We start from the raw sequence: 18,893 nt of genomic DNA, 5'->3' as shown, positions 1-18,893 counted from the left end.
TTTAAATAACTAGCTTTCACTCTCCCTTTAAGTTCTGATGTCCTTCTTGAAAAATTGTAATGGATTACCCTTCCCACACCCAGGAACCCTATTCTAGACATCAAGTGTCCAAAGATTGATAGGAAAATCTATGGATTGTATTGCCGAAATAAATGTCTTCTGATTTGTTTATGTGTGTCTGTCTCCTATTGAATTGTAAATTACTTGAGGGCAAGGACTGGGTGCCAAGTTTTTAATGACTTGTACCAGGCACAGCGGCTGGCACATAGTAGCTGCTTATCAAATGTTTGTTGAAAGAATGCTGTCTGGGAGGTCAGAGGTCTACATTTGAGGCTCATCATTATCGCCATCACCTTCTGTCCTTGGTACCTCATCTCCTGGATCTTAATGAGGAGGAGACCTATGGCAAACAAATGTTTCTTCGGTCCTCTGGACAACGGTGCAACCATTCCTTCAAGAAAAATGGTTCTGAGCAGCCAAAATCCATCCCTCTGCCATGTTGCTTGCTCCAGGACAAACTCAGAGTTTCATTAAGTTGTCCCTATAAGCAGTTATCTTGGGAGGACAGCAACCTCAGGCGGCTCTCCCTTGGAACTATGCCTACCCTAGGCCATTTGTGGCCCTCATACTCACTTTCTTGAGCACCCTGAAATTGAGAGTTGACTTCATCTCTGCCATTGTCCTGTGATCCAGGGCAGGATGGTGTAAATTGGGAATTGAGAGCATGCTCAGCAGTGTCCCAACTTGACATAAGGAATGTCTCCTAAATTATTTAAGATCTGAAAATACGTTTTCTCCCCTCGACAGATGGCCACTTTCCCCTTAATAAAGAGTGTCTGACAATCACACTTTATTGGTGTGGCTAGGAAAAGAATGTCGTAGACTTAGAAAAACACAATAATTTAAAGAGTGACACATTTCAGTGAAGAAATAAAGCTGTAGACTGCTGTGAAAAGAAGTAAAACCATAGGAAACCATTACTTCATTGGGACAAACATTCTGTGTCTTCAGAAAGTTCTTGCTAAAAAAAGTGGGTAAGCTCTAGGGCATGTTGTGTGTTGTCCACACATCCGTGGAAAAAGCCTCTCTTTGATTTTTTTAGGGACAGGCCCTTTACAAACATTGCCTACTTAGTACCTTCTAAGTATTTAATGTGACTGCTGTCTAACATGGCACTTTGCACCTAGGCTTTGGTCCAAGCTGCTTCTTGGAAGTTGTATTCTTCAATAGCTACCACGTTGAGGTGTAAAATCAGTAATAGTTTTCACCAAGGTCTATATAGTGTCATACCCACTAGAATTTGCAAACCAGAAATTTCCATTACAGTAAGGGTTAAATAGTGCTCCTTAAGATGTAGTGCACGAACCATATGGAGAATCCAAGTGTGTACCACAGTGTGTGCAATAACTTCAGTGTGTTATTTTGTAGTTCTCAAGTGTAGAACTGTTTGGTAGACAATGTGCAAATCCCATCAGTTCACACTGGTATTATTTCTAGGATTACTTTAACAACATAATGGTCCCCCTTTCTCGTTTGGTAGAAAACTAGGGCTTCGTTTTTCCAAGTGGAAGACCATGTTAATTCAAATTTCTCTGACGTTTATTTTCCAAAGTTGATACTTGCTCACACATAGCATGTTGTTGTTGTTGCTTATTTTTTTTACTCCACCTTTCAGTTATATGAGAAAGGATGATAGTAGCTGTGCATGTTTGCTAGTCAGAGTCAGAGATCACTCACAAGGCAGGAGTCTCTGATGCTGAGATCCAGTGCCACTGATCCCTTTCCACCTCAGCAAAAGCGAAAATGCGACAGAAGCGCGAGAAAGGCCAGAATGGGAGGGAAGCTGGAAACTGTGGTGTTTTACTCATTCATCTCAGTATATTGAGAAAAACGTGGTAATAATGTGAGCTGCCCTTTGTTTATAATACACACAATTCATGGCAGCAATCTTTATAAGCCCCAAAATGGCACTTAATAAATATGAGAAGATACAGGCTTTCTTGATTACTTAGATCTAAATGTTTATTCAAGCTTTCATAGGAGTTTTTCTTCATTTATACAGACTTCTCTCCACTGAACAAACGTCCATTTTTAAACGTGGACTCAGTATATCTGAAACCAGTTTTTCCGGGATCCAAATTCATTTCATTTGTAAATATATTTAGTAGAGGTCAGGACTTCTTGTTGATTGCTTTAATTAAAATCGGATTTTTGAAAAACTGAATTGAAACAATTTGTAAATGGGTGGCTTGTGTCAAAGAATTTTGCAGTTTGTGAAAGACATTAGTGCTAATACTTGGAAAAAAAGGAAGAAAATAAATGAAAAAGAAATTGCTGTGTGAAAATATTTCTGAGGCTGCTCTTAGCAATGTAGGAATTAGCAGTATTTTCCTTCTTGGTGTTGATGTTGTATGGACACTGGAGACACTTGTGCATGGTGGATATTATTGCGGTAACAGAGGAAAGGGAAAAGGATAGGGTTGCAGCAGAGCAGTGGATGGCACCAAGCCAGTGCCCTGAAAAATGGCAAACATGTCACAGCTAACAGCTGGATGCAGAAATATTTCTCTTTAATTTGGACGGATAAAATTTTTTTCACAGCAGGGCACTCTCAAAAGAGTACAACATCAAAGAGGGCGGGTCTCACCAGTCAGACATCAGCTGGCTCCAGGATGGAGCAAAATGAATGAACTGTCAGGACTTTTCCAGCATATATGCTTCTGCCAAGTGAAAAGTTAAAGGTTCAGTGGCTTGTTGAGATCACAGACAAAATCCTGATAATGAAAGCCTGATTCCCCAAAGTCTTCCTCTGATCAACAGACAGAGCATGTCTGAAGAAGACTCCAGATTGATGGATGGCAGGCTTCCTATCGACGGCTGCCTCCATCTGAGAGATAAGTGGGATTCACCAAATGCTCTATAGCTCTTGGGAGCTCCGGGCTGGAATCTTCCGAGTCACCCACTCTCCTCTGCTAGCCTGACACTTAGCAGCAGCTGACCCACAGTGTGACCAAAATACCCATTTCCATTTCTTCACATGGCCGGCTCTCTGATGCAGGCTTCACAAACACCGCCATGGTGTTTTACAGTTTATTGACACTTTTCAACTGTTTTTCTGATTACCATATTTCAGTCTTGACTTATATGTTAGTATTATCTGCAAACTCAACATAAACCTCTAATGATTTTCTAATATTTCTGGAACTTGATGAATGTGAATTGACAAAGTACAGTATATAGCTTTATATCAGCATTACTGAAAATACAGCAATGGTGTATATAACCATTACTCATTTATTTTATGGGGCATTTATTACTTGACCTTGGAAGCCTCATCTTAAAATCTTGGCATTCCAAACATTCCAAATATTCCAAACCAAAGTGAGAGGAAAGAGTTTTCTTATTAGAAATAATACCAAAATAAGTTAATTCTAATGGAGGGAGGAGGCAGAAATTATTGAAATGAAAAAACATATAGTATTATATATGTGAGAAAGAAGTTGAAAAACTGAACACAAACAAATATGGACACACTAGCTGGTATTTGCTTTAGTGAAGAAGCTTTCATTGTAAAATATGCATCTTTATCCACAGACTTATGCCTTGCCTGTTTTTTGCTGTTCCTGGTCATTATGGCACATTGCCAGTGGCAGGAAAGTGGTTTGACATAGAGTTGGGGAGTTGTGTCTGTATCCATTGCATGGTTGCTTTGTGTAAATTTGACTAACAGATTAAGTAATTCTCACTAAATTGACATTTGCTCTGAAAATAGGAACATGTTTGATAAGTGACGTTGTTAATCATTAGGAACATTTTTATGGCCCTCATTTGGAGAATTTCATATGCTTTTAAAGCAAAAGCACTACTATTTCTCCCTGATAAGACAAATGGGATGTGACGAAAAAGGCAATAACCTGGTGGCCTGTGATTCAGGAGGGTTTCATCCTTGTCACAGTCCCTCACCAGCTGCATGACTGCCGGAAGTTCATTTCACCTTTCCCAGCCCAAGGTTTCTTGTCTGTAAAACGGAATAATGTTCCAGCCTACCTTCTAGGTCAGTTATAAAGATCGCATAAGCCCGTGAAAGTATTTTATAAACTAAAATCCCTCACAAATGTGTATGCTCTGGTCATTAGCTCTTGTTCTTTGTCTTAAGGTGGAGGCAGAGGCTTTCACTCATTTTTAAAGTATGGCTTTGTGGTCTCTCTTCTCAAGCCTTGATTTAGCTTGATTTGAAAGTTTAAAAGTGAAGAGGTTAGGAGACCACAGTGGTGTGGTTCTTGCTGTCTTCCTCTCTAGATTGGGAAGCAGTGCCCGGAAGCCCTGGCTGATAGTGCTCCCTATTGATCTGATGCTCCAGGCTGCCATCCACAAATGTCCCCTGCTCCTCATCTAGGTACTTTGATTGCACAGAAAGCTCACCTACCTTGACCGTATTCAGCATTCGTGTAGAGATGAGGCCTCCTCAGGCCAGAAGCGTCAGTGACTTCAGAGGTCAGGCAATCCTCCATGGTAGGTGATGTTCAGTGAGAGGGCTGTTGGGGTCCTGAAGCCAGAATTAATTAAAACACTTGTAATAACTACCTGTTAATTATAGATATGCTCCAGGAATGCTCAGTGTGGTGGGTGCCTATGTCTTCTGGATAACATTTTTATAACACTGCATTAAACTGAAGACAGATTAAATTTAGGAAATGGAAAATGTAGGACTGTAGAAATGCTTCCTTATTGTTTTCTAGATAGTATTCACATTCATTCAGCATTTTTTATGTTTTGTTTTATTTTTTGATAAACTCATCTGGGAGATAAAAACATAAGGTAGAATGACTGATTTACTCCTATACTTTCCTTATGTCATCCCCAATTTTTTCTTCTTTCTCTTTCTCTCTGTCTCTTTCTTTTTCAACAAGAGCTGACTTCCTCGTATGTACAGAGCCTTGTGTAAGGTACCTACAGGGAAAATTTTAAAATATTTAAAATACATTCCTGCCCTCTATGAGCTTACAGTCTGGTCTTGGTAATAAAGAGTTTGCATACACTGCATGTATTATCCATGGTCAGTGTCCACGAGCAGCTTAGTAGATTGTGGCTGGGCTGACATTTCCCATCTAATTATAATTACTGTGTGCCCAGCACTGATGTAAATCCTGTACATATCCTAGCTCATTTGATTGTCGTGTCAGCCCTTTGACATAGGGACTATCATTAGCACCATTTTTTCAAAGAAGTTCTCAGCTTCTTCAAGAGGTTAAGCAACTGCCCAAAGTCACGTGGCTACCTGAGGTGGAGCTGACACCCACATGCATGCTCTTAACCTCTGCCCTCTGCCCTCTCTGCTCACTCCTGACTGGAGTAACTTCGATTGTGTCTTCACTGGTAATACTTAAGAAAGTCTTCTCTATCGGCCATGCTATTGAAAGTAAAATCTTTTATTTAGCAACAGAGGTATTCTGGTTTTTAACTTTTCACAGTCAAAACAGTCAAGAATTATTCTTTCAGTCAATAATGTTATTATTAGTTGTGTGGCTATCCATGAGCCACAAGATATTCTACCTCTCCCTCCTGACACAGAGGAATCTCACAGTAGAACATTTTAATCCATCTTGGCAAACAGTATATTTTTCAGTTGAGTTTCTCAAATTAATAATTTTAAATTACTCATTATTGAAACCCTGATTTTCTGAATTTTGCAGAAAGATGGGGCCCTGTAAAGGCTCCGTGTGGAGAATAGGTAGATGAGGTCCAGATACAAAGATGGTCTGAGAAACCATCTTTGTATCTGGTCTTTCCTGGATCCTCCAGGTGCTGTGAAAGGACTTAAGACAGTGCTGGGTTCTCAGGTCTAAACGGGAAAACTCCCAAAGACCTCGTCTCAGCCCTTTTCTGTGGTAATTGTTGATTACATTTTAATCATCGTATGAAATTCACCTTTGCATTTCATAGACTTGAAAGAAGTTAGGTTCAAGGAGGATGTGATATTTTCTTTAAAAAAGCCTTAGTTGTTAGTGCTTAGAATAAAGTTTTAGTTGAATTTAGTGGTTATTTCTTCTCTAGCTTTGAATAAAATCTAAGATCTTTAAGAAGCTATAGAATTATTGTGAGAATTCAGTTCACTTCAGCATCTTTTGAGTTCCTCCTGTGTGCTGGGCCCTGTGTTAGAAGTTTGAGCATAGAATATGCTCCGTCACATCAGCTGCTCAGTGAAAACTAAAGGAGGCTGGCATTTCAGCACACGGCCAAATGCTGGTGTCTGGGGCCTTGGCACAGGGACATGCCAGGTATGGAAACACAGGAGAGGGAGCCTGAGATGTCTCCATACTCCCTGCAAGTTGGCTAATCCTTTTCACATAAAACCTTTGGGTCTTTTTTTTTCCCCATGCCAAAATTCAGGGACCTAGGTTCTGGGAGGAGAGGATTAATGTTTAAGTTGTAACTCAAGTTCCTTTTGTTTAAGGTCATTGGCTGTCTTCAGGGTATTTTCAGGATTAAATGAGGTGGGGGGGGGGCCTCCCATGGGAAGGCAGAGGGATGGAAGGTTGTGAGGAGGCCTGGAGATGAGGCCCCATTCTGCCACTGACTAGTCGTCTCACTTTGTCTAAGTCGCTAACTTTTGGAGACCTCATTTCCTTATGTATAAACTAATCAGGTGGAACAGATGGTCTCTGAGGTCCCTTCCAAATCTGATTTTCCTGGTCTCTAAATTTAGCCAAGATGCTCAGCGTTCTAGCAGAAGAATTGGTGACTGATATCTTCATGGAGGCCTGTCTACTGGAGGAAGTGCTCTGCCTGTGGTTTTTCAAACAGGGTCCCCCAGTTCACTGCAGGCTCTTGGTGACATTCCAGGAACTGCCTCAGAGAGCGAGGGTGAGGTTAGTTGAGCTGGTGGGGTGCCTGGTAGCCTTTCTTTTTATCTGTTTTTATAGCGGAATTATGTTTAAGACTGAATTAAAGGAGATCTCTTGCTTACAAAGATCATTGATAGCCTCTGCTGGTAAAAATGAAAGAAATGACCTCTCTTCTCTGCTCTCCCACTTCTTGGAAAACTACAGCACAGTAAAGCTTGGATTCTGTTAGATGATGATGGCTTCTGGGCAGCACAGAAGTGATGAATGTTTGCAGTGTTTCCAGGCTATGGGTTCAAATGGTTTTGCTTGAAAGTGCCCCCAGCTGTAACGGATTGATTTTCAGTGGTAGCAATAATTCCTTTACAGCTGGGATTACAAACTTAAATGCTTAATAAGGCCAAGCAGGTAAGTAAATTAGTGAAATAAGGAGCATGTAAGACAATAGGGAGTGGTAGAGACTATGGAGAACTAGAAAAGCACATGGCTCATCTAAAGGGGACCACCTTCTTTTTCTCAGCTTCAGTGGATTATTGCAGAGATTGGGGTCCCATCTTTTGATTTTTTTTCAAGAAAAACTAGGTAAAATTTCCAAATTTTTAAAACACCGTGGAAGAAAACCAAAGTTGGTCAATTGTCTGAATTCAGCCTGAGAGCCACTAGTTTGCAAATCTTGCTTTAAAGAAACAGATTGCTCAGAGCCACCAATATACACAAATTCCTATCATTCAAAAGATTTTTTTTTTGCTATTATGTTAAAATGGGCCCAAGTCAGTCACTGACTTACATTGTTTCTATGATTATTATTACTGTTAATGTAAGTTGGCAGCTTTTATAAATGACAAAGCTGTGGACAAGCCATTCATGACCCGTGTTTATAACACACAGCACTGGGGCATTTTTTACTCATGCTGTGCTCATTTAAACTAGATTCTTGTTCTAGGATAATAAGATTGTGGGAGAGAGTGGTGCTTCCTGATATCTAGAATTACAATAAAATGCCTTTCACGTGGTGGTTTTCAGTTACTGCCATGCACGGTTTGCAATGAGTGAGAATTTGTGATGATTATTTCAACCACATGTGCAGCATCCCAGTAAATATTATTGGATTGAAAACTAAAAATCCCCTTAAAAAGGTAACAGTTAGCTCTTCCCCTTACTTATCTTTCTACTTCCATTGATATAAGATAAAAGAGAAAGTACAGACCAAAAAACAATGGTTTTAAAATAGCAACAACAACAATCACAAAAGAAATCAGTGGCTGATAATGTAGTGATACTTATTCCAAATATTTTTTCAGGAGGATAACACAGATATAGTCTTTAACCTTGGGTAAGATAGTCAGCTTCTCTATTTTAACAACACGTGCAAAAACTGAACTACAAAGAAATAAATAGCTAGGTGTTCTTTTCGTTTATTTTTCTCTTTTTGATTTTTTGAAAAAAAACCAGAAAAGCACAAAGTATAATATATAAATGCCAATATACAGGCCATTGAAAAAGTGAGTGTTAACATTTTGCCATATTTGCTTCAGAATTTTTTTAAGAAAAATGAGGCATTTCAAATAAAATGTTAGTTCCCTTTGTTTTCCTTTCATTCTCTTCTTTCCCAAGCCCAGCACTCTGATCAAGTTATCATGAGTCCTTCTAGTGTGTCTTTTCAGAATTTTCCTATATGTATGGATATGTACAGGTAGGTAGATTGCTATCTGTACATTACAATATACACTATTATAAAATATACTATTCAGTGTTATTTTGTATATTTTGAAATGTTAACAAATGGTATCATATGCATCAATCTGCAACCTGATTTTCTCAATCAACATTGTTTTTGATATTTGTCTGTATCAACTGGATCTTAATACAAACAGATCTAGTTAATTCATTTTAAGTGTTTTGTACTATTTTATCGAATAAATAAACCCACAATTTATTTGTTCTTCTGATGATGGATATTTCCGTTATTTCTAATTATTTACTATTACAAACAGTGCCACAATGAATGCCCTTGAACTTGTCTCCTGAGGCACATGTATCAGAGTTTCATTCGAGCAATTTCCTAGAAGTGAAATTGCTGAGTCATAGGATATATGCATTGTCAACTTTATTTCGATATTGCCAAAATGTTCTCCAATGTGACTGCGCCATTTTATATTCCTTTTCAGCAATGCTGGAACTAACTTTCTAAAACAAACATGCCAAATATACTTTCTACAGTTTTTAGGATCTTCCATTGCAGAATTTAACCTTCTTCCCACCAAATGTCCTGTGTGTTTCTTTACATGTATTTCTTTTACCTCCAGAGGGTCATTTGTTCAGTTTCCCTAGAAAGAACAGAGCAAATATTAAAACTTAGGTTGTTCATGTTCAATCAGAATAAAGTGCACAGCTTTCTGCAAAACTATGCCTTATTCAAGCGTTCTTTCAGAATAAATCTTTCCCTTAACCTAAATTTGACTTTCTTGCCTTTATTCTCACCTTTTGAATGAATAAAAATTTCTTATCTTCTCGACATTTTCATAGGTCCTGAGGGGATTGTCTAAACTTTCTACATGATTTTTGATATTTTTCTGCTTATTTTAAATCTTTTGAAAAGAAATGGAAACAAAATAACTGTTGGTCTTGGCATTAATTCATCTCCTTAAATTCCTTAAGTTTTTTAAACTATTAGGTATCTAACTTAAAATTTCGTTTTAGTGTCACGCAAATGTAGATGTTAATGCCACCTCCAAGAACAACTTCCTGAACTTGAACTTGTTGCTGCTGCTCTAGACTGAAGCCTGTTGAAACATTTCCCCACTCGTGGATCCTTCTCTCCTGGGAGGAAGCCCCTACTGGTACAGTAGGTGGATTCAGGCTCAGCGTCCTTGTATAGTTCAGTTACATGCGGAGTTGTCCCCCCCTCTTTTTGTAAGTCTGAGCTCTTAAATGGAAACAAAATGGAGCTAATGATGGAGAGTAATGACAGGGCCCACGTGAGTACTTGGAGCTTCTCTGAGATGTCTTCTTTAGTTCCTATTCAATGCTCACATTTGGGTATCCTGGTTTTCCCAATTTTGTTCTCCCTCTAAAAGAATGAACAGAAATAGGCATCAGTGCCTTCTGGCCCGTTGTTTCACTTTCATGAAACACTGAGTTTAAATGTTAAATCTTAACAGCACGGACCAGAAAGGGCCCAGGGTTGTCTTGAGCCAAATGCAAAGTTTGGAACACACTTTTGGCTTCCTTAAATAACTCTGGTGGGAGGTGCTGCCCTATTAGCATGATGAGCCCCCTGGAGGAAGTCCCATATGCTGTGAATATATGTTGTTTTGACTTGACATTTTATGACATTTGTGAAGCTTTTATTTTGCGGGGGAGTTGGAGAAAATGGATATAATGAGATTTGTGTTTTGAAAGATCCCACTGGCTACAGTTTAGAGACTAGGTTGGAGGGGCCTGGAGAAGCTGCAGAGAGATCAGTTAAGAGACTGTTGCAAAAGAAGTTGGTTTGGGCTAGGTTGGTAACAGTGGAGAGGGAGAGATAGATGCACTAGAAAAGTATTTAGGAGGCAAATTCAACTGGATTTGGTGATGGCTGTGCTCTGGGGGCTGAGGGAGAGAACAGGATCAAGGTTGAATGAGTTTCCTCAACTCTGACTGGTTGTGGTTATGGGATCTAACTAGGTGCGTGAGATTTTTGTCACAGTTTCATGTAAAATAGTGTAATATCAGTATTAGCTGAAGCCAGTGAGGCTCAACCTTATGCCATGTGCTACATTGTGTGATATTTGGGAAAAAACTGACAAATAGCCATCTACTTTTCATCAAGGCAAGTAGCAGTTCCATAGGGCAGGCAAAAATTGTAGGATTCCTGTAGTCACTATATACTTAGTTTAAGGAGATTATTGCTGAAACAAGAGTGTAGGAGGAAACCCTTTGTATACTCACTTTCAAGACTTGACTGGCTAGTGTCTGCTGTTCAAATGAGCTAACACTCAAGATAGCACCCACTACATATAAATGTTAGAGAATTTTACTTGCTGTTGAGGATGCTGGCTAGAAACACAAAGGAGAATTCTACTTCTCAAAATGTTTCATCATTATTTTCACCAGCAGCCCTCACAGAAGGTTTGTTCATGGGGGAAGGACAGGGCAGAGGGCTGGGTCATCAACATTCTTGGCTCCATTATAGATAAACAGTGGCGTTTAAGGAACTGATGGCTTTGTTCAATGTCGCATGGGCTGTCAACGGCAGACTCAGGGTTGAGACTTTGAATCTTTAAACCAGCTTCCTGAAACAAAAACAGCAAGAACAAGAACAACAAAACAACTACAGTGTCATCAAACCTAAATACGAAGTCTGTCATTAGATTCCTCACATAGGAGATGTATTCACCACATGAAATGTTTCCATTCTCTGCCATCATCTCAAAACTAGGAATTAAAGAAGTCATTAATCTTAAATATAATATAGTCCAAGAATCTCTTCATTCTTCTCAGGCTACGTTGATTATCAGCTATAATCATTCTGGCTTGCTACCCAGTCATAACTTCACAAACAATTGTCTTTATTAGATTGATGTCTGTCTTTTATTTGTGGGGTTAGTGGAAAGGTTGGAGGTGGAGACAAATGAGTTCAAGAAACACAAAAAAAGAAAAAAAAATCAACTGTTTTAAAATGACTGGTGATAATAGAAAGAAACTGTCATCACTAAGCCCTTTGGCCCCCAGAATAGAAATACCGAGCTAAATTAATATGAATGGCCGTGCTAGTTTTAGGGCCTACATGTAACCAGTGAGGCTCGCTGTAAGACTTATTCTTCATTGTCTATTGGGAAAGGAAAAATGGAAAGGCTGATCAGCGAGAGTAAGAGCCATTTCTCAGGATGCTCTGGGGAACACCTCAGCAGCTACCAGGATCCCACTGCTGGTTTTATTTGAAAAGGTCCAGCTGTACCATGGTCCTTCTGAGAACTGTACCCCTTGTTTCCGGGATGCCCCTAGGACTGGTGATGACCTTCTAGAATTGCTGTATATATGTAACCCCCTGATCTCCCACTCCTCTAGATACCACATCCTTCAAGGTGCCCAGGGCTGACCTGATTTCTCAGAATGGAAGCCAATCGCCTCTGCTGTCAGCATTGACTCTGCATGTGCTGGGCTGGCTCATTGTTTTGCATAAGACTTTTTGTCTCACACTTATTGCCTGGTTTGAAGCAGATTTCATTTCCTTAAATGCGATCTTGAAAGAAAATCTGCTTGAGATGACCTAAGGCAATAGTTAGTAGACCAACCTCAGTGAAGACATTTAAAATCCATAGGAAACAGTTAATTTTTTTTCTCCCTTTTCGAGAGTCTCTCTTTTTTGATGACTCCTCTCCTAATAGTTTCAGGTCCCGACAGCTGAAGTCCTACATCTTCTTCGAGTTGAGAGTCCATTTATTTCATCCAAATCAGAGCCTGTTTGACCAGTTCTGTATAGCTCCATAACTTTCCAACTGCCTTCTGCTAGGTGCCACTCAGCTTGTTGAACAGACAGTTACTGCTTCCTGAATGCCTTCAAACAGTTATGTGTTTAAGACTGGGGGCCTCTTATGTGGATGTTCCAGCCATGTCAGTGTGGCCTCTTCTTTCAGCCTGTTTTGTTTATCCAGCAGCTCATTACTTAAGAGTAGCTTGTCAAAATAGGTTAAATATTCTTTGGGAAACATGGTCACTCACATCCTTGAGATACCACAAATATGTTTAATACAGGGAAGATTGGCTTGATAAGAAAAATATAATTGACTTGCATCACCAACAAATATTTTCCTGTTATTCTGGTTGAGTTTCCACAAGCATCAATAAGCACCAGCAAACTGAAGGGCAATAAATTTCTGCAGCCGACACATAGAGACACCAAGGAAAGCAGGGAAAATGATTACTGATGATTCGTTCTAACTACTTGACCTTCTGACCTCTTCTCTAGATATATGATCAAGATGGGACACTACAGCACTTTATTGATGGTGGGGAACCTAGTAAGTCAAGCTGGATGAGGTATATCCGATGTGCAAGGCACTGCGGAGAACAGAATCTAACAGTAGTTCAGTACAGGTAAAGTATATCTTGATTTCCACTTACGGAGCTGAAGCCCTTTGGCTTTCATCTACAAATTCAGGCTTGCTGCTAGTTTTGAAAAAATCCCACAGAGTCCTGCAGAACTCTGCAAGGACTGGCCGAAATTTTTTTGCTAGGTTTCCGAAATCTTCTTAGTTCTTGCAACAGTAATTTCGTGAGAATTCAGGAATAAAGATGCTAATAGAAGGCCTCTTTCACTCAGTGCACATGGTAAAGTTCCTTCCACATCATCACCGGCTCTTCCACAATGGCCTGAGCAAGCCCAGAAAACCTTTTGACTGGGGGGATTCCCCCCAGCGGATGTGTACACACATATAACTATGAGCTCAGAGATTCAGCCTCAGAGCCTTTGCTTTCGGTCACCTTCAGGCTGTCTCCCAGGGGGAACAGTTTCATTTGCACAAAGGCATGGGAAACCAAGAACTCTCAACCTTCCCAAGGCTGCTTTTCCAAAACTGTTAGGCTCAGCAGCAATGGCTGAGCCAAAATAACCTCTCCTGATCTCTCGAACGGTGCCTAAACGTTTGGCTTTGGCCCTTCGACAATTCAGAAGGTTTCAGGTGATGAGGTGGTTCCAGAACATAGAGAAACCCTCAGTTTCCCGAGATGTTTGGGCAAAGCCCAAAGGGTCACAAAGACAAGGTGGAGCCACCTCCATTTCCCACAGTCTCACAGGAGGGTCCCTGGAGGGCTGAGAAGCAAGGTGGACTCCTAGATGCTAAGCCACATCTGCTCAGTGCACCTGTTAGTCAAGCATTTCCACTTAGTCCTCAAGAAGGTTGCAGTGGAGATGGGGAGGCAAAAACAGATCACATAGGAAAAAGCCCTATCATTAAGCCTTCTTTTCTCAAAATCCCTCGAAAACATGTGCCATATAAATATATGACCTCAGTTATAAACAGCCGTGTTCCCTTTAGAATCAGAAGCAACTGTTTAGCTTTATTAGGCACCACAGACACATCAAAGCAGAAGGCCCTGTGCTCGGCAACTTGGAGTCCTGCCTATGGTTATTTATTTTCCTTTGCTTTTTTTTTTTTTTTGGTTTTTAAAAATGAAGGCTTTAAAAAAAAAAGCTCTATTCTTATAGCTTAAAGGCTGCACAAATCTGGCATGGTCTCCAATTCAAAAGGCACATATTTGAGCAGCATGTGACTCCCTGCCTTGGTTTCCTGGGCAGTTATATTTCATTAAATAATGATTTAAATGAAATAGTACGCAATGGTGTTTGGTTACACTGCTATGTATGGGCTTTACTCACCTTTACTGCAGCTGCATTTCTGTCATGAAGTTTTTATGAAGCTGGAGCTAGAAAATTAGTAAAGATTGTGCTCGCCCATTCAGCAAGAGATAGTTTGGCTGGTTCTGTAATGAGCACCCGGGGAGCCCTTGAGGCGAATTCTGAATCTGGGAAGACAAGAACCCCCTAAGAGGAAGGTGGGCATGAGTAAGTCATTACCTATCTGTCAATATTAAGTGGATTTTTATAGCTCCCCTTTCATGATGGTGCTTCAACTTCAAGTTCTCTCTGCCGATCTGTTTTCGATTACTTCAGATCTTTATAAAATGAACTACAAAAACACAATTTAGAAAACTGGCATCCATCACCAGTGACCACGTCCAAGAGTAAGAAAATAGAAAAGTTGGACCCTGAAGAGCCAGCCTAATTTTTATTGTACATGAATGTCCTCTTCACAAAAAGTCAGCTGGTTTAGATTCATTCTGTTATGATTTGTAATATCTAAATGGAATTTTCTTCAAAGCGCCCTTGATTGATTGACCCTTAGCTGAACGTTTTGTTTTTATTTTGAGGCTGACAATAATGTTTGTTGGCATGTGTTCTGCTTCAACTGCGTTGGGACGCCATGAAGCTATCTTTATGAGTCATCCAACCACAATACTAAATACATGTCAGCAAAGGAAATATTATCTGAAAAGGGAAAAATCCCTTTGATGTGCTTCAACATGCAGAGATTTCTGCGAGTTTTGGAAGCTCTGCCCGCTTGTAAGGAACGGTGTATGCTTACACATTTTTTTTTTTCCCTTTCGGCGGACTCCGTGCCTCAGAAGACCACCCATTGCTCAAAAACAGTTCTGCTCTTTCAGCGGCAAAGTGTGTCATTTGGTTTTAGCACATTCATTTGCCGGGCGCTGTGTTTATATGAAGAGAAGCCAAACCGAGAGATGAAATGTTACAAGGGTGAAGTACAGAGTAGACTCAATTTTTCTCAAGTTAGGAGATGCCAGTGATTTATAGCTCAGCTCCAATTTTGATTTTTTTATGTAGCAGTGGAAAGAATTAATAAAACGCACAGCTCTTGGAGATGCGGAGGGAGGAAGAGTAGTGAGGTCCGGACAACTGGCTGGAGTTTTTGTCAGATATTCATAGAATGTTGGGAAAAACATTCTGCTTAGCTAGCAGTGCCCTCATGAGACAGAATGGCAGCAAGTAAGGAAAATAACAAGATAAATGAAATTTTTGCAGCTGCAAGTAAAATATTGAGAATCTGCACTTTTTTATTGATCTTTATGATCCTATTGCCAAGAGCCACTTTGTGGTGACAAAATATGTTGACAAGTGCATATCTCACTGCCGTGAAAAATGTGGTGAAGGATTTGCCTTATGTCTGCAGTGTTGTACAAGGAACAAATTGCCCTGCTACATCCAATTCCTTACAGAAAGGCTAAATTTAAGGCCCACCAACCCTAAACACTTTTATCTTGAACTTGAGGCTAATATTTGTAGCAATTCTTCATTGAGAAAACCAGTTGCAGTTTTTTTAATCTGTAGATTTTTCTTTACAGTACCAAAGCTGTTATAAAAAATATGTTTATTTCTTGGTCCCTTCACGCTATCATTTCAGAGTGTAATCTCTCAGCCAGAGTAAAGTGCTCCTCTTCTATTTATTGAACTTCTATCCATTTCACATAAGAGAGTTTTTCTCTTCTCTCGTATCAAACTTTAGAAGAAAGGCAATGGGGAAGATTTTTTTCTCTCAGTCCTAATGTCACAAAGCTGCTTAATTTTATTACAAATTTGGGAACTCCCAGTGCCAAGTTGCAAGAATATACATAATGCTTTTCCTTCAAATAAGAAATCAATAGTATTAATTTATATTTGAGGTTGAGGCACCAGTGTCTGCAATTTTCCAAGAGAGAATTTTCTCATCAGTGTGAGATGGAATTTTTTTTTTTTTAAATGAACTCTTTCTTTCGGCTTTCTCCTGGGCCAAATATCTGTCTTTTCAGCCAAGACATTCTGTGGAGGGACACTGTGGAAATAAACTGTGAGCTGTTTATCATACTGGGTTACAGGCTGTAATTGGTTGCTGGGAATGATAAGGTGGGTGCAGATTTTATTACAAACAGAAACTGTTTAGGTGGAGCTGGGTGGAACTTTCTCGGGGCAATAAAAATGCGGATGGGGGCACGTGAATCCTACCTATTACTAAGCTGGGTTTTCTTTTGTTTTGAATAGGTCGAATATATTCTACCGAGCCTGTATAGATATTCCCAGGGGTACCGAGCTTCTGGTGTGGTACAATGACAGCTATACGTCTTTCTTTGGGATCCCCTTACAATGCATTGCCCAGGATGAAAACTGTAAGAATTTCTTTTGGCTCTGAATTCACATCTCAAAATACCTATTTGAAAGCTAACTTTTTAAGAGTGTTGTTTGAAATTCCTGAAATGCAGGTCACTTTGATACAGAACACCAATGTGCCCAAGTCGGTTCCATCATTTTCTCTTCCTTAGATGTTCTTTGCTTTTTCACAAGGTGTTTTGACTTGTACAGGCCAATCCTTCTTTGCCTGTTCGCAATTTCAAAACCTTCCCCTTAAATTTAAATAATCGCTGGCAGCAATGTTAAGGCAGCTGGTATTTACTGAACGCCTACTGTGTTTCTGGTTCTATGCTCACCACCTTATGGGGTTATAAGAGCAGCATGAAATAAAACTTCTGCTCTGAAGGTTTGCACAGTCTTGCTGGAGTCACACTGCATGCAAAAATGAGATAACGATGGGCCGGCCCTGTGGCACAGCAGTTAAGTGTGCACGCTCCGCTTCAGTGGCCCGGGGTTCGCGGGTTCGGATCCCGGGAGCGCACTGATGCACCACCTGTCAAGCCATGCTGTGGTGGCGTCCCATATAAAGTAGAGGAAGATGGGCACGGATGTTAGCCCATGGCCAATCTTCCTCAGCAAAAAGAAAAGGAGAGGATTGGCATTGGATGTTAGCTCAGGGCTGATCTTCCTCACACACATAAAAAAATGAAATAATGAGAAAACAATGGTGTTTAATCAGGAGTAACACCCCTCTAGTCAATTGGGTGTGCTCCCTCCTAAGTACTCACTGGAATGAGGAATGGTGGTAAACGTCGTAGACATGACCGAGGAATTTGTGTCTCTCTAAATATCTTAGTCTAAAATGAACCATGTAATTTTCTTCTATCTTTATTACTATGGCAATCATTATCTTTAAAAAATAATCTAACGTCTAGGCAAATGCAAACTGGCAGCAATTTTTACTTAAACTTTATATCTTTGTTTTGTCAATTCTTTGGAAAATATTATAAGGTGATTTCTAGTATTTGGAAAAGAATTGGATAATTCTGATAGGCTTCAATGAAAAACACTGGTTTCAATGATGCTATTTTTTCTTGTCACCGGATTGACTAATCTGTGAACTGATAATCTGGTATTATGCAACAGAAAAAGAAACAGAACAGATCTATTTAAGAAACTTGATTTTGAAAAAAAGTGTTATTTAACTTTTTCCTTCTCTACTTATTTTCTCTCTTTCTCTCTCATACACACTCCAATAAAAAAATGCTCGTATTACTACTGATCAAAATGCTGATGATCAGATATTTCTTTTCCATGTTGTCTTTATTTTCTTTGTAAAAAAATAGAATCCTCAAAAAGCATATTACTATCAACTTTCCTTTTCTCCTTTATCCTAACCCCAAATCAATCTCAAATCAAAACATGAATCTTTGGACATATAGTACATTCCTCTTACTTCCCAAGTTTCCATTGGAAAGTTTCTTTTCTGCAGTGATACTCCTGTTTGAGGGAGTGTCTGTTTTCATAGGACAAAATCTCAGCATTGGACCTGAGTGTGCGGTTGCTGTTAGAGGCAGATATGGATATGGAGGCCAGTATGCTCTCCTCCCAGGATGGCTCCTTGCCTCAGCTTCTCTAAAACTACTTCTAGATCCACACAAAGAAAGGAACCAGTGTCAGCCCCCCTGATCTGCTGACATGGGCCTGTCTGTACATTAGAACCTTGAGATAACCTCACCTTCTAAAGTATGGAATTTGATCCGACAGGATTCCAGAAATCCTGTAATGCCCTCTGCTTCCTCCTTTAATACAACCTGCTACAGACTCTGAAGATATTATTGTGGTGTGCACGTGTTGAGGAATGTTGAGAGTAAACATATCAAAGCCTAGAGTTCTAAAATACATAGCACAGAGTCTAAATATTCATTCATTCGTTCATTCATTCATTCTTTCCTCAAATATTTATTGAAAACCTACTGTGGGCTAGTGTCCTTGCTAATTACTGCAAATACAGCAGTGAACACAACAGACAAGAATTCTTGCCCTTATGGAGCTTAAATTCTAGTAGAGGGAGACAGATTACCAACAAGTAAATGAGTAAATAAAAAGTTTGTCAGGTGGTGATAAGTGTTGTAGAGAGTGATCAGGGTAGGCCCTACTGGGAAGGTGACCTTTGGGCAAAGACTTAAGGAAGTGAAGGAACAAGCTATGTGTTAGTTGTGAGAAGAATGTTCCAGGCAGCTGGACTAGTAGTATCAAGGCCCCCAAAATGGGCGTGTTCCTGGCCTGTTGGAAGAGCATCACAAGGTTGGAAAAGGTGTTTTGGAATGAGTGACCTGGGGAGAAATTAACTCAGATGTGGAGAGATGCAGGGATCTTGTAGG

The 18,893-nt window shown here is 39.8% G+C and overlaps 1 protein-coding gene across 2 annotated transcripts in view; it reads left to right on the top strand.

Annotated features, from left to right (window-relative positions):
- The window catches only part of PRDM6 (PR/SET domain 6), a 96,431-nt gene that overhangs the window by 52,137 nt on the left and 25,401 nt on the right, over positions 1–18,893 (top strand). For both annotated transcript variants that reach the window (XM_014796485.2, XM_087429887.1), the window contains 2 exons: positions 12,796–12,923; positions 16,423–16,547. In XM_014796485.2, the coding sequence (XP_014651971.1) occupies positions 12,796–12,923; positions 16,423–16,547 (253 nt within the window). The remainder of the gene's footprint in view (positions 1–12,795; positions 12,924–16,422; positions 16,548–18,893) is intronic.

The sequence above is a fragment of the Ceratotherium simum genome, chromosome 4 (assembly GCF_057802395.1).
Source record: "Ceratotherium simum simum isolate JZ-2026a chromosome 4, ASM5780239v1, whole genome shotgun sequence".
Lineage (NCBI taxonomy): Eukaryota > Metazoa > Chordata > Mammalia > Perissodactyla > Rhinocerotidae > Ceratotherium > Ceratotherium simum.
Note: the sequence above shows the minus strand (reverse complement) of the source record. Positions and strands in the feature narration are given on the sequence as shown.